The 16,577-nt window shown below is 45.8% G+C and overlaps 1 protein-coding gene across 2 annotated transcripts; it reads left to right on the forward strand.

Moving 5' to 3' along the window:
- Window positions 1-9,512: 9,512 nt before the first annotated feature.
- LOC110015910 (uncharacterized) lies at window positions 9,513-12,394 on the forward strand. Of its 2 annotated transcripts, none has more exons than XM_023964103.2 (2): window positions 9,513-10,814; window positions 11,019-12,394. In XM_023964103.2, the coding sequence occupies exons 1-2, from the start codon at window positions 10,652-10,654 to the stop codon at window positions 11,843-11,845; spliced, it is 990 nt and encodes a 329-aa protein (XP_023819871.1). In that variant the 5' UTR covers window positions 9,513-10,651; the 3' UTR covers window positions 11,846-12,394. The 2 variants fall into 2 exon arrangements, with proteins under 2 accessions (XP_023819871.1, XP_078788865.1); XM_078932739.1 differs by having other exon boundaries at window positions 9,513-9,655; window positions 9,735-12,394.
- Window positions 12,395-16,577: the final 4,183 nt, after the last annotated feature.

A 16,577-nucleotide genomic window follows, 5' to 3' on the forward strand; every position in this document is an offset into this window, starting at 1 on the left:
CTTGCCATTGAAGCTCCTAATTGGTTAAACACACCTGATCCAGGTAATCAGCAGCAGATGAGGCAGGATCTCTGAAAAACCAGCAGGAAGCTGACCATCGAGGCCTGGAGTTTGACACCCCTGCTTTAAGAGATGAACTGAGTTACCCAAAAGTGAATGATTTTTCTTATCCCACAATGAGTTGCATCATGTTGTGAATTGATCTTCTTTTTATTTTTCTAATGTATAAAGATTTGTAAGTACATTCCGAATGCACGTGGTGTTAATTGTCCTTTAGAGAATCTGATGAATCTCTAACTTGAAGGATTTTCACAGTAAGGTTTTTTGAGACACTGGAATAACAAATAAGCTAGTAAAAGGTAATGACAAACTAAAACCCGTTGTTTATATAGTTAGTTTGATGAAATCAAACAAAGTGCCACCATCCAACTGATTTCTTATCTACATATTCTGGTTTTCCTTTTCGGTTCTTGCTGTAAGTGCGATGGAGACATGAGTTGGGGGGGGGGGGGGGGTAACTGCTTTACGAGAAGAGTAAAGTCATAAAGGCTTTTTGTCAAACTTTCCTGTAATATTTAAAATGTTGCAGGATTTGGCTACAAATAAGTTTTGGTTTTCCTGCTTTTTTATTTTTAGCTGAGTGTGAGGCCATGCAAGCCGATGTAAGGATCCTGTATTGTTGTGTCAGTATATATAAATACATTTATGTTAAGTGCAGTTTCTTTTAGGCCGTCTGATTAACTTTTCACATTAAAGTCAAAAAAATGTTTTGTAGCAATCCAAAGTAAAACATGTTATTGATAGTATTTCTTCCATTGTCTCAGACAGAATCTACTCAACAACGGTCCACATTACCGCTCTCAAACATATACGACATATTGTTAGATTTTTACCATCATATATGACATACTGGTGGCTTCATAGCATTGACAAATGGTAACAGGAGATGCTTTACTATGAAGCTGTCAGAAATTGTAAGTCTTAAGATTCGTCTCATTATGACTTCAGCTCAAATCAGCAGACAGGAAACAGTGAAATTATCATTTTAAGTGCCATCTCTACACACACAGCCCCTAGTCACCACTGCACAACCGCCATCTTTGCCCTCTTTACTCCTCAATGTCTTTCTCTCGCCTTGACACATACCTCTCATTAATTCAGACCTGTCATCCTGACACGCACACTCAGACACCCTCAAAAGGTGACAGCTCTGTGCTGAATGACGGCAGCTCTGTCTGTCTGCTACAGGAGGAAGATCTCCTGCTGCCAACAGTTTTGTAAAGTAAACCTTGACTGTCACAGCCAGAGGAGGAAGGGTCATCTATTCATACGTCTGCCTCCTCAAACTGTAAATAGCTTCCAGTGATGTCTTGCTTCATCCATTATTAACTGCTTTTGAATTAATGACAGTCTTTTATTTTGCACACTTGTTATTGTTCGGCACTGACTTATTCATCCAGCAGAAATTACACCTTATGCTGCGCTTAGAGTGAACTGAAAATAGATAGATTCTCTTAAAGTATGGCAGCCTTGAGGATCCTTTTCTAACTTGATAGTAATCAGATTCATTTTTTAAAGGACTTTTAGGCAGAGCTAAATATTGTGAGTGGCGTGCTGCACTGAGTTTACTGATGGCATACCAAGATGTAGATTTAATAGAAAAAATATATAGTCCTATATTTTGTGGCAAACATCAACAGCTGAGCTTGTTTCATTGTTATTATTATTATTATTTTTGGTTTATTCAAGTGCACCAATACATTTCCCTTCAAGGATACAGGGACAGGACAAAAACAGAGAAGAATGAATTTCTGCGGCCCATCAGAGATCTGAATGTGCTTGGGTTACGCCCACCAGGTGGAAAAGGACACCTGAGACAATAACTGTGAAGGAATAAAGCAAATAAAAGGATGGTGTGCAACCGATGTCATAGATTCTGCAAATATCTGGTTTATCTTGCCAAATCTTCAGGAAGTAAAGAGAAAAGCCCCGTATCTATTACATCCCTTTATGAGGACAACTGGCAGACGTACCTTTGGTCTAAAATTAGGATTGGTACATGTCTATAAAATGTAACAAATTGAATGGGAGTGTTAAACACACTATACACAAGGAAGAACACAAGGAAACCCCGATGTCAGGGCTTTTGGGTGGTCTTACACATTTTTGGCCTGGAAAAAAGCAGTTTTTGATAGTCTGATGAGTTGAGGGAACTCAGAACTCAGTCTGGAAATTCCCTGATCAAGTTTTTCAAAAAAAAGATGAGTAGAAAGTTTTTTTTTTCTGATACATTTCTAGACTTCATTGCTAACCTGCGGTCAGTGAGAAAACTCATCCAAGATACTTTTTAGGCTTTGCTTGCCAAACATCCCTTGTGGCCAAATGATCATGTCAATATTTCATTTCATGGAAATTCAGTGTTAAAAAGTGAATCTAAAGCTGCAGTTCATGTATTGGAAATCAACATTCAAAACCTTAAACAAAGGCAGCAACAGGAGCAGGGAAAGCAGTTTGTTTATTTATTTCAAACAAGGATAGCATTTATTTATAGAACATTTTAAAATGCAAATGTCAGATTACAGCCTTTTTAGGATAATTTCCAGCTTTAGTCCCCAGGCAGCTTGATGGTCCCTAAGTAAAAAAGACAAATCAACCAACAGAATCCCAGAGAGCAGACAACACAACACAGAACGAGTTGTCAATAGACAAGCACAACCAAACACGATTTAGACAAGTGTCTTACTCTAATAAGAATATTTTTAGAAGTACTTTTAGCGCTGCATGGTGGTGCAGTGGTTAGCGCTCTTCAAAGCAAGAAGGCCCCTGGTTCAAGTCCCGGCTGGGGGACATGAAACAGAACATCAATGGGGGACCTTTCTGTGTGGAGTTTGCATGTTCTCCCCATGCATGTGTGGCTTCTCTCCAAGGACTCCAGCTTCCTCCCACTGTCCAAAAACATGCTTCATAGGTTCATCAGCAACTCTAAATTGGGCCTAGGGTGTGCGTGTGAGAGTTATTGGTGTATGATTGTGGCCCTGCAACAGACTGGCAAACAGTCCAGGGTGTACCCTGCCCTCACCGACAAGTGGGTGGGATAGGCTCCAGCAGCCCCTTTGCCCCAAAAGGGATAAAACAGTAGAAAAAAAATGATTTTTAGTAAAAATGTAAATATGAACCAAAACATCTCTGAATCTCTTTATTTGTTGTTCTGTTATCAAGGTAAAATGTGACTAAAGATTCTAACGAATTATGTAAAAAAAAAAAGGGTTTAGACAACATGTAGCAGGCAAAATAAAGGTAGTGCTATTATGGTTTGCTCTTGTCAACATGTGCAACCCTTGAACTATCTTAGATGACCCCACCCTTCCATTGACGTGTTCTCCCTACCATGACAAAGGTGGATAAAGGTGGAAAGATTTCATGTAATCCATGGACACCAGTGAAGATCACAAAACATTGAAGAAAAAAGGTTCAGAGCTCTGTCTAGTGGGTCTAGAATGATTTGTGATCTTCACTGGTGTCCAGGGATTACATGAAATCTTTCCACCTTTATCCACCTTTGTCATGGTAGGGAGAACACGTCAATGTAAGGATCGGGTCATCTGGACCCTATGGGAAGATAGCACAAGGGTTAAAAGTGCACTGTTGTCGATTGGTCAATAAAAGTAAAATTTCTCTAGGTTTTGGAGGATCAACGGTCTCACTGTAATGACGGAATTCAAGAGACTTTCAGTGACCTAAAACTGCAGCACTGTGGTCAGTTTATGTAAAAAAAGTTTGCTCCATATTGACTTTTTGCCTCCTTGGACATTCTATCCTGACAGAAATGATTCCAGAAACAATTTGAGTGTTTGAGCCAAATATTGACATCATATTTTACAGATCAAGACACAAATACAAGAAAAAAATCCCCAAATCGAGCAAAACTCCCAGGAGCATGAGGTACACGTCAATTATTTTCATCCATTTTGTGCAGATTTGTTTCTTTTTGGAACCTTCTTTATTTTGTGACCTGCAAATGTGTGAAGCAAGTTTGGACTACGTTCAAATTTCTCTACCAGGAGCACTGGCTTCCCCTAGGTGGGAAAAATAAAACTGTGATTGGACTCAGAAATTCTGCCAAGAAAAGCGAATAGCTGGAGGGCTCAGACACAGAGAAGAAGACAGTGTTGAAGTAGTTCACCTTTCATGAGAAAATCACAAAGATGTCGCTTTAAAAAACATTTGATGTTTTGATTCTGAAAGAGAAATAAAATTAATTGGCCATTTGGAAGCGTAAAAGGAAAGTTCACCATTGTTGTAAATCTGCAAATAAGAGTAACCACCATATATTATCATGAATAATGTATCCATATCTCCTTCATAGCCATGGGTGGTAGGGATTAGATAAAGCTCCATAAATAAGCTTCAAAAGGGGCTGTATGCCGTTTTATTATACCTCAACATCCCAGCCTTTGCTTTAATCACAAACTTAGCCTTAGCTGGTGGGGCCCTTTTGTAGCGATTGTGCTGATGTTGCTGTTGGAGCAGGGTGGCCCCTGCATTTACCTAATTAACACGGAGCTCACACTGGGAGTCAAATGAAAGCAACTGCAGGGGAGTTGCAGAGAACAAAGCCCGCCCTCCTACTGCGAGCAGCCGACGCATCAGAGGGTAAAAAAGCAAAGACACCTGGACTGCGTGGGGCGTTTGGGTTACGAGCTTCATCAATGCCCCAAATGCTACAGTCACAAATGCCACCTTGCGATAGGGAGGCACCGGCAGGATCTTCAAGATTTCATGCCACCATTACAACATTGGACGACAGCTGATGGCAGCTCTGATTGGACGATGCGTAAATGTCTCTGGACAGCATCCATCCATATCAAGTGCCAATGGCCGCCAGTCACCCCATTTACCCAGAGGTGTATAAAAAGAGGGCCATTCTGCACCACTGGTCACCCGCAACATAGGTTTTGAGCACACATTATAATCATTATAATGCAGCATCAATGCCGTCTCCCCATTTATATGTGGGACCCATGGTGGCTTAGATCGCCATATTGATGTCTGGTCTTCGGTGGCCCACCGACTCAAGTCAACAGCCATTGTCGAGTGCCTGGACAGCAGCACGAGAGCAGGGGGCTGGCTGGAGGGTGGCAGTCTGAAATTGGTGGATCATTAGACAATTTTGTGGACCTTGGAGACCCTCCAATCATTCAATTATTATGCTGCTGCCACCCGCCTGCCACTGGACTGCAACTGCACAATCTCCAAATGTGACCATGCGGACACTGACCGACTTTAAAATTTCAACGTTTAAATTGGAACTTTTTGTTATAACCTCCACGGTGACTCCCATCTCCCAATTACGGCCACCTGCCGGCTTTGCTGTGAATCTTGCACTAAAGTTGCTGAGCAGTAGTATTTGTGCAAAATGCACACTTTAAAATTTTAATCTTTCATCCTCTGATAAAATACGATCACATCATCCACGAAGAAATTATATTCTTATCCATTCTGGATGGTAGTGATGGGCAATACCACACTTTCAAGATCTAATACAATCCCAATTACTGGTAAGAGAAATTACTGGTAATTTCTCATTGGTGAAAAACTGGCATTCAGGTTGCCGCCCAGTAGCCTTTTGGCATACAGTATGTGGCCATAGCTTAAGGGAAAAAAAACACTTGAAATCTTCATTGACTCTATATGACACCTAGGCTGAGTGACTTCTATTTTGTTTATTTCTTTATTGAGGAAAAATACATGTATGAGTTAGATTTTCTATTTTTCAGAATAACCATTCTTGCTCTGATAAATGTTTTAACATGATCTTTTTCAAATTGCTCTTGCTAATTGCCATTGACTCTGACCTCATTTCATTGGAGCCAGACGTAAGTCATTTTCTATGGGTAAGGCCACACTCACTCAGTCCATTTCTCATATACAGTCAATGGAAATCACACCTTAGCTTCAGAGGAATAGGATCGAATGGAGGATTACAGCTGTAATCACAAAATGCCTATCTACAGTAATAGTTTTCAACTATTCAGTTTAAAAAAGAAACTGAATTTTGATACTGTCATATAATACAATTGTGCATGATGCTTAAGTATGGTACTTACAGTAGAGTATCAACTGTTAGCTGACATTACTTTTAGGTCTCTAACCTGTGATGAAAATGAATTCATTAGCAGGTTTTAAACATGCAACAGTTGTGGTGCAACAAAACCTATTTCCAGCAACTTTTTTAATTATTTAAAGACCTGCTCTGCTAAAAATCATGTTTTTGGTCTTTGAAAAATGTTCTTTTCATTTTTCTGATGATGGAACTAAGATAAAATTACCTGTCTGTGTATTTCTGTATTCAAATTGTTGTGAATCAGGAGGAGACAAGAAAAATACATTTGGAAAAAGCTTGCCATAGAACCTACAATGCCAAGCCACAAGCTCCATTCTGATGCATCCAATTGTAGACAAATGAGCTGGCATCTGTCTCAGAATTGTACAGCTGGATAGCTCCAGTTTGGCTCGACATTCTTGTTGCACCTGTCACGGGTCCGCCGTCAGCTGCCTCCCTCCTCCCTACTCCTCATTGGAACCAGCTGCACCTCATCACCTCTTCACCAGCAGACCTTCTTAAGGAGATCCATCCCAGCATACTACGCCAGTCCGTTACACTCTCTCCGGTGCCTACGCCTGGTCTCTAGTTAAGTCTAGTTTTGCCCAGTTAAGCCACACACTTACCTTGCCTTGTTCTACGCCTTCAGGTCCGCTCCTCCACGGGGGCCGCTGGTTCTTCCTCGTCACAGGCTGCCTACGCCGTTCTCAGCTCCACCACTCGCTCCAAGCTGTGCTCGCCGTCCTCGGCGCTCCACCTCGTCACAGGCTGCCTACGCCGTCCTCGGCTCCACCACTCGCTCCAAGCTGTGCTCGCCGTCCTCGGCGCTCCACCTCGTCACAGGCTGCCTACGCCGTCCTCGGCTCCACCACTCGCTCCAAGCTGTGCTCGCCGTCCTCGGCGCTCCACCTCGTCACAGGCTGTCTACGCTGTCCCTGACACAACTCGCATCCCTCCTCAGATTAAATCTTCTGACTCTGCCTCGTCTCCTGAGTTTCTTCCGGGTTCCAGCAACTGGGTCTCCATTGTGTTCGACCATGACAGAACGGACTGGCCATAGCCCAGACCCAGCTGACCCGGAAGGACTCCGCTTCGCAGTCACACAGCAGGGGATTGCCCTGGGACGCCAAGCTGAATCACTGAACCAGATGGCCACCGTCCAGCAGGATCTTTTCCGTCGGCTGGATGGAATATCTCATGCCTTAATGGACCTTACCGGTCAACAATCTTCCATCGCCGCAGCCAGCACCTCCTTCTCCGCCACGGGAAGTCCGGGCCCCGCTATCGCTAACGCAGCTAACGAAAACATCCGGCTTCAACCCGAGGTCTTCCATGGTGACGTCGAAGCATGCGGGGGTTTCCTCCTACAATGTCGGCTGATTTTCCAGCAGGCTCCGCGACATTACCACGCCGATCAAAGCAAAATAACCCTCATCGTGAACTCTCTCAGGGGTAAGGCGCTCCAATGGGCGCAGGCAACGCAGCAGATCAGTGAGTGACCATTTAATTGACTTTCGTATCCTGGCGGTGGAGGCAGGTTGGCCGGACATCGCTCTTAAGGGGGTGTTTTACCAATCTCTCAATGACTCCATCAAGGATCATTTATGTTCTCAGCCCGAAGCCAAGACTTTTGAGGAGCTCGTCACCGCGGCCTTGCGGTCTGACGTTCGCCTCCGAGAACGCCAGGCTGAGCGTCACCACTATCAAAAGAAAACGGGGGTCAAACTCCTGCCTCCGACATCAATCACTGAATCTCTCCATCCCGTTCCTCATGAACAGATCAGAGGACCTCCGGAGGAACCTATGCAAATAGGACACTCCAAACTTACGCCTGAGGAGCGGCAGAGACGTAGAGACGAAGGTACCTGTTTCTACTGTGGTCAGTTGGGTCATCTCGTTCACCAATGTACTTTACGTTTAAACGCCAAGACCCCCCGCTAGACGACAGGCCGCGGGCGGGTCACCCTCCTCTCACCACTGAGAATACCTTTTTGTACATCCCTGTCAAGCTATGTAACCTTTCAAGAACCCATGTTTGCAAGGCTCTCATTGATTCAGGTTCCGAACAGAGCTTTATTGATAACCATCTGGTCTCTGAGCTCAATCTTCCTACAGAACTGTTGGAACATCCTGTCAAGGCGGCTGGACTAGGAGGCCAACTCCTTACTCACATCACCCACCGCACCAAGCCCGTACAACTCATCACTTCTGGTAACCATCATGAATTCATGCAGTTTTATGTCACTCAATCCCCCCAATCTCCAGTCATCCTAGGGTTTCCCTGGCTGTGCACTCATAACCCGCAGTTTGACTGGGTTAACCGGCACATCACCAACTGGAGTACTGCCTGTATGGCTAATTGCCTTCGCTCCGCCATTCCTTCAGTTCCCTCAAGTCACTGTCCTATTCCGGAGGTCATCGACCTTTCCAAGGTACCATCCGGCTATCACGACCTTAAGACTGTTTTTAGTAAGGCCAGGGCTGGCGCTTTACCACCTCACAGACCCTACGACTGCTCCATAGAACTTCTGAAAGGGGCTACTCTTCCCAAGGGTCGTCTGTTTAATTTATCAGGCCCTGAGAAGCAGGCGATGGAAAAATACATCCACGAAGCTCTCGTTTCTGGACACATACGTCCCTCCTCCTCTCCTGTCGGGGCTGGGTTCTTTTTTGTCCAAAAGAAAGACAAAACATTACGCCCCTGCATCGATTTCCGAGAGCTTAATCAGATCACTGTTAAAAATAAGTATCCTCTCCCACTAATCAGTTCCGCCCTTGACTCCGTCCAAGAGGCTCGGGTCTTTACTAAACTGGACCTTCGTAATGCCTATCATCTCGTCCGTATGAGGGAGGGGGATGAATGGAAGACGGCGTTTAACACCCCCCTCGGACACTTTGAATATTTAGTAATGCCTTTCGGGCTCACTAACGCACCCGCCATTTTTCAACATCTTGTAAATGATGTGCTTCGTGATTTTCTCAACCGTTTTGTTTTTGTATACTTAGACGACATTCTCATTTACTCCCGTGACCAGGCCCAACACACCCACCATGTCCGGCAGGTACTCGAGCGTTTACTCGAGAACCAGCTTTTTGTTAAAGCTGAAAAATGTGAATTCCATGTTCCCACCATCTCTTTCCTCGGGTTTATAATAGAGGCAGGTAACATCCGCCCTGATCCTGCTAAAGTCTCTGCCGTAGCTAATTGGGAACCGCCTGAGTCCAGAAAACAGCTCCAACGTTTCCTCGGTTTCGCTAATTTTTACCGCCGGTTTATCCGGAATTACAGCAGCATTGCTGCCCCCCTCACTAAGCTCACTTCGGTCAATTCCCCCTTTATTTGGACTCAGGAGGCTCAGGCTGCTTTCGACAAGCTCAAGGCCTTATTCACCTCGGCTCCCATCTGTCACGGTGCCTGGCGGTCTCCTCCCCCCTCCAGCTCTGCCCTAATGTTCCTGATTGCCACCAGCTGCCATCACTCTCCTCATCATCTTCTGTGGATTCAAAAGGAGATCAACGCCACTACTCGACGCCAGTTTGTTACCCCTTATGGTGACTGCTCTGGTTCTAGCCTCGTTACAGCTTTGTTCCAAGTCTCTGGCTCTAACTAATTCTTTGCTCCCTGTCTCAGGATCCTACCGCTCACGAGTGACGGCAGCACGGACCTTCCATTCTACGCCTCAGGAGCACGGAAACTCTCGGCAGCCGCTAACCGCTTCAAGACCCTCCAGCCACGCCACAGCCACGTCTAACCTGGACACTCCTCAAACCAGCCATCTTCACATCTGGAGCAAACAATAAATCCATTCTCATCCTCCACTTACCTGTCTTCCTTCTGGGTTGCAGCATCTGGGTTCCTCATCCTTGAGAAATCATGACACCATCCTCATTCAGCCCGACCCTCTTCGCCAGTTCGTAGTCGAGGTTGACGCCTCCGACTCTGGGGTCGGGGCGGTTCTCTCCCAGCGTGAGAGCGAGACCGGCAAATTAAAACCTTGTGCCTTCTTCTCTCGCAAACTCTCTGCTGCAGAGCGTAATTACGACGTGGGTAACCGAGAACTTCTGGCTATAAAACTCGCGTTAGAGGAGTGGCGCCACTGGCTCGAGGGTGCGGATCAACAGTTTATCGTTTGGACAGATCATAAAAACTTAGCTTACCTCCGATCTGCCAAACATTTAAATTCACGTCAGGCCCGTTGGTGCCTTTTTTTCGACCGTTTTTCCTTCGTTATTACTTATAGGCCTGGCAGCAGAAATATAAAACCTGATGCACTTTCACGTCTCTCCAGCGTCAGTGACAGTCAGGAACCCTCTCCCATTATTTCCCCCACATGTATTATTGGTCAACTCACGTGAGACATTGAGACCCGGGTCTTACAGGCCCAAAACGAAGAACCTGATCACCCTCCAGCTCCTGCCAGCACCCTTTATGTTCCCTCCTCGCTTCGTTCTGCGGTTTTGGTCTGGGGGCACACCTCTTGCATTTCCTGTCATGGGGGCATTCAAAGGACTCTAAAACTCCTCCGAAGGAGGTTATTCTGGCCCACCATGGAGCGCGATGTCAGGGAGTTCGTCGCCGCCTGCGAAGTCTGTGCACGCTCCAAGTCCACGCACTCGCCTCCTGCCGGTCTGCTCCATCCTCTGCCTGTCCCTCAACGTCCTTGGTCCCATCTCGCCATGGACTTTGTCACTGGTCTGCCCCCCTCACAAGGTAACACAGTAATACTCACCGTCATCGACCGTTTTTCTAAATCTGCTCAGTTTATTCCTCTTCCCAAGCTACCCACGGCCACAGAGATGGCCGATATCATGGTCCAGAACGTATTCCGCCACCACGGCATTCCCAGTGACATTGTTTCAGACCGTGGCCCTCAATTTGTGTTGCAGGTCTGGAGAGCCTTTTGTTCTGCTCTAGGGGCCACGGTCAGTTTAACTTCTGGACATCACCCCCAGTCTAACGGACAGGCGGAGCGCGCCAACCAGGAACTCGAGGCTGCGCTGCGCTGTCTGGCCGCTCAAAATCCGGCCAATTGGTCCTCGTTTCTGGTCTGGATAGAGTATGCCCACAACAATCATCCCTCATCAGCCACTGGTATGTCCCCTTTTGAGGTTCCCTTGGGCTACTCTCCCCCTCTTTTCCCCTCTCAGGAGTTAGACCTGGCCGTGCCCTCCATTCAGCACCACCTCCAGAAGGTTCAGCGCGTCTGGCAGCAGGCCAGGGCCGCTCTCCTGCGCACTAGGGAGAGCAACTGCCGGATTGCAAACCGCCGCAGAGTGAAGGGTCCGACCTACCAGCCGGGACAGAAAGTTTGGCTTTCCTCCCGTGATATCCCTCTTCAAGCCACCTCCCGCAAACTGGCCCCCCGGTTCATCGGTCCCTACACGGTCGAGAAGATTATTAACCCCACCTGCGTGCGCCTTAAGCTTCCGGCAGCTCTTAAGGTACACCCCGCCTTCCATGTCTCTCAACTCAAGCCTTTTCAGGAAAGCCCGTTGTGCCCACCGTCCGCTTCCCCACCGCCCGCCCGGGTCATCGACGGTGCTCCTGCTTTTACGGCCAGTAGGGTGCTGGATGTTCGCCGCCGGGGCCGTGGGTATCAGTTCTTGGTGGACTGGGAGGGTTACGGTCCGGAGGAGCGCTCATGGATCTCCCGCTCCCTTATTCTGGACCGTACCCTCATCGATGGCTTTTATCGGGCTCATCCGGATCGCCGCCCTGGACCGCCTGGAGGCGGTCGTTGAGGGGGGGGCTCTGTCACGGGTCCGCCGTCAGCTGCCTCCCTCCTCCCTACTCCTCATTGGAACCAGCTGCACCTCATCACTTCTTCACCAGCAGACCTTCTTAAGGAGATCCATCCCAGCATACTACGCCAGTCCGTTACACTCTCTCCGGTGCCTACGCCTGGTCTCTAGTTAAGTCTAGTTTTGCCCAGTTAAGCCACACACTTACCTTGCCTTGTTCTACGCCTTCAGGTCCGCTCCTCCACGGGGGCCGCTGGTTCTTCCTCGTCACAGGCTGCCTACGCCGTTCTCAGCTCCACCACTCGCTCCAAGCTGTGCTCGCCGTCCTCGGCGCTCCACCTCGTCACAGGCTGCCTACGCCGTCCTCGGCTCCACCACTCGCTCCAAGCTGTGCTCGCCGTCCTCGGCGCTCCACCTCGTCACAGGCTGTCTACGCTGTCCCTGACACAACTCGCATCCCTCCTCAGATTAAATCTTCTGACTCTGCCTCGTCTCCTGAGTTTCTTCCGGGTTCCAGCAACTGGGTCTCCATTGTGTTCGACCATGACAGCACCACTGTTGTTGGGTTGGGGGGGTGAGAGTCTGTAAGCCAGCGGGAGAGAGTGTGACCAAATGGATGATGGGAAACGAGGGCAGGCTTCTTCCACGGCAACAGTCCTGCCCACAACTCAGAGGGGAGTTTCTAATGAACTAATGCCGCTTTGCAGAAACTATGTCCCACGACACAGGGTTTTTTATGTTGGCTTAAAACGGCATAATTATACGGTAATTCAAAGACCATGGGGAACGCTTTTAAAATAGATCAAAAGATGATTGGACTGGGACTTTGAATATCAGTTTGTGAAGCCAGTGTGTTGATGCTCATTTTGCCTAAAGCACAAATAACCCAACAACATTTGCATTTCACACCTGATGCTGTCTGTGTAATAGAAGCAGATACATGGAAAAAGGTTTAAAGAGTTGGCAAAAGCATCAACTGCAGCTTAAAATCTCTAAACTGGTTCTTTGAGTCTTAAAGCTTAAATGCTCTACAAGAAAACAGCTCAATTATGCCGCTCTTTTTAAACAAAGCTTCAATATATTCATGCATTAATAGTTTTTGGAATTTCTCTGGACATCCCATCATAAACCAAGCGTCTGCGGCAGCTATTGACTTGTGCCATGTAAACAGCTGCACATCTGTAATCGGCTTTATCACTTTGTTGTTGTAAAATGCTATTGAAAAGCACCAGTGGAGTCATTCACACAGACAGCAATCCCCAGATCAATGGAGAGCATTGATGCCTGCTCATTCTCCCTGAACCCTATCGCTGTCTTCTACTACTGTGTTACAAAACATTGATACAATGCAATGTAGTAACAAACTACCTTTTGTGTCTTATCTACTGTCAATTATTTCATTCTGTTGTGCTAAGTTATGGAATCATGTCCTTTTCAAGCATCTCTGTCATTATGACAACTGCAGTGATGAGTTATGAGTGATTGAAAGTTGCAGCGGCTGACAATGATCACCTGAGAAGAGTTAGCCAAGTCTGACGGATTGGCAGTTATCCCTCCACTCACGCCTCACCCTGAATCAGTCGCCCGACAGCCCAGAGGCAAATTGGAAGAGTCTACAACGCAGCAGCAACAAATCTGGAGTCGCAGTGATAAACTCAGATTCATCAGAAAGAAAAAAGAATGAAAGATGCAGTCCTTTGAGAGAGAACTAAAGTAGGGAGACATGAGAGAGTTGGTTAAAGAAATATTCAAGCGAGAGTCTGCGGTGTCTTGCTGGTGGCTGCAGGCTAGTTCCACTGGCTTCAATACTGATAAGTACTACCAAAGATTCTCTGAGCTGATGCGCGTACAAAAGAAAATTGCTGGAAGGGTTAAGATAAGCCAGGATGTCTGTGGAGGAGAAAGTCAGACGAGGTGATGGACAGACGGACTGCGACACAGAAACGGAGAGTGAAGAGTGCAGGGAATTTCATATAACATTGATTCCCATGAACCCACATCCACAGCCTGACCTTGTCTGACTCGGATGATCCGCGTTGCTATGGAAACTGGCAAAACAAGAATGACACACCTCTGCTCCTTCCATCCCCCCTCTACTGTCTCTGATCAAAATGAATGTGGCCCTGGGATCAACACACAACCATATTGGCAAAAAATCAATACTTTTGTCCCTTCGTCTCACATCTGACCAGTAAACTGTAACATATCAATCCATAAGAGCGCACGCGCTGCTCTAATCCTCCCTGTTTGTGTAAGCGTGCACGTGTGAGGCAGGGAAAAAGAAACGCTGCACTGAACAAAAGCTGCCCAGAGTGTTTGAACTGCTCCATTAAAACAATCTTTGTTTTCGATACAGACGAGGAGAAGAGGAGAGAGCTGACTGAACACAGGCTGGATGTCAGTCGAAGATGGAGAGCTTGTTGTTGTTTGGTTTTCTTTTCTTTAAATCCTGCTTCTCATTACTGTGCTGTGCTTCAAGCGGTTAGGGGGGGAAAAGCCGAGCCAGAGCAACTGTGCCTGAGCCCAAGGGCCCCCAGGAGCCATGGGGGGTCCCTACTTTGATGGAGGCCTGAGCATCATTAGAACAGATAGCATGATGGGGTCAGAAACACACTGCTACCAGAGCACTGCGGCTGCAGACTCCCAGCAGCCCTCCCACAGACAGGCTCTGGTGCCAAAATGGTTTTCCAAGCAGCTCACGCATCATGACTCAGACAGACAGTTAAAGTCCCACTCCAATCTTTGGATGTACTGTAAAAATGTTCTCAGTGGGCTTTTAATTATGACAATGCCCTTTTTAGGCAGCCTGTCCTAGAAAACTCTAGGACATAGTTTCTGCAGAGCGGAAGTAGTTGTGGGCGGGACTGTGAGCCTTCCCCCATCATCCATCTGTTTACACTCTCCCACCAGCTTACAGCCCCTCACAGCCCCAGGCTGACATTACTGCTGCAACAACAATGATGAGCAATACTGAATCTATCCAGCTGTACAGTTTAGATCCAGATTCTGGCTCAGACGAGGAAAACAGAGACGTTCACGGATCTATCTGTCCAAATGTGGAGGCATCAGAAGGGAGCAGAGCAGGGAGGATGTGATACGTTGCACCTACAATCGTTTTCAATCAGCATTTTTTTACATTGGCTTCTGATTCCTAATAATTTGAACAAAGAAATACTCTTAAATGCAACTTAATTTTATTTAATTATGTCCTCCATCATGACCACAAGAACATGTAAAACAAAACGTGATTTTCATCAGAGTGGGTCCTCAAAGTAAAGGAAGAGACTTTGTCTGTGGCTTTCTTTAATTATATAACTCCAAGCAGTTCTTTCTTAAAGTTCACTGTTCATGAAAAAGATAATAAAAGCCATAACACTACCTTTATGGGCATAATAAAAAATTATATTGTTACACTTAATTTTTTTAATAAAGTGGCTGAGATCATTTGAGGAGACTGGCATATGTTAATAAGACAAAGAAGAGCAGAGCACTCCAACACAACCGGAAAGAGGCAAGAGCGTTCTAAAACATCCTCGGTACCTAAAGGTCAACCATATTTTCATAATAGCAGCCCTATAGCTAGCTCTAAATCTGTCCCCCTGAAATGTGGATGCCATCCAAAAAAAAGCTGCAGGATATATAGTGCAGTACCTGAGTGCAGCATTGTGAAGATGTGCTCTTTATCGGTGGGCAGGGTAAAGGGATGGGACTTGTAATGGGCTTTATGTTTGATAGGCTAGTTCACGAGGAGGAGTGGAAGCATTCCTTCCTTTCTTGGATCCATATAGCGCAGATACTTGAGCGGTTTTATGCTCCTAATATTTCGAATTAATCGGAACTAGACAGGAGCTACTGCACTTCCCTGTCATATATTTTAGCAAAAGTTCTCATGTGACATCAGTAAGTATCAGTCAGTCATAAAGGCTCGTAAAACTGTTAAAAGTGGCTGAGATATGTCAGTCATGAAGCCATTTTTAATTAACAGCTGTTATCATTAGCCACACTAACGAATTGGCTTCCGGACTTCATATATTGTTACTAAAAGAGAGTAATTGACCCTCTTTGATGATTGTTGGCCTCAAAGATTTAGTTACCTGTCAGATTTGATGACTTCCTTAATACTCTTGTTTGCACCAACGGGGCCGATACTCATTGATCAATGACTGCAATCTATACGCCCACCAGTTTGTAATCATTCCGATGGGGATCTGCTTTGAATAAAACCTCTTTGTTGGGTACATCTATAAAGAAGACTAATGCCAATAGCTAAACATCTGACCTCAACACCAATACTTTCTAAAGTTTAAACTGAACATCAAGATTAGGAAAAAGGGAAAAACATAACACACAGTATGTATAAAGTATGTGGTCTCATGTTGAACAGTCAAGACGTTTGAATGACAGATTCTCCCAACCTTACTTTCAGGTGGCAGGGGTGTGGACTTCAGACAAGTTCAGACCTGATTGATTTTCATGTTAACATTGTTTCAGATAGTCTAGCACCAACCACTGCTTACTGACAACATCTGGCTCCAACATGCATTGTACGGATCGCAGAAAAATGGCAAATGAATTGACTTCATTACGTTAGAGCCTGAAGTAAGTCATTTTCAAAGGGTGACATCATTTTTTCTCGATGCAGTTCTCATATACAGTCAATGTTCTAGATTTAACTGTGACATGTCAGTCAAAGTTGGCAGAAATACAATACATCTACAGGTATTTTACTTTA

This window comes from Oryzias latipes, chromosome 16 (genome assembly GCF_053564925.1).
Source record: "Oryzias latipes strain Hd-rR chromosome 16, Olatipes_Hd-rR_3.1".
Classification (NCBI taxonomy): domain Eukaryota; kingdom Metazoa; phylum Chordata; class Actinopteri; order Beloniformes; family Adrianichthyidae; genus Oryzias; species Oryzias latipes.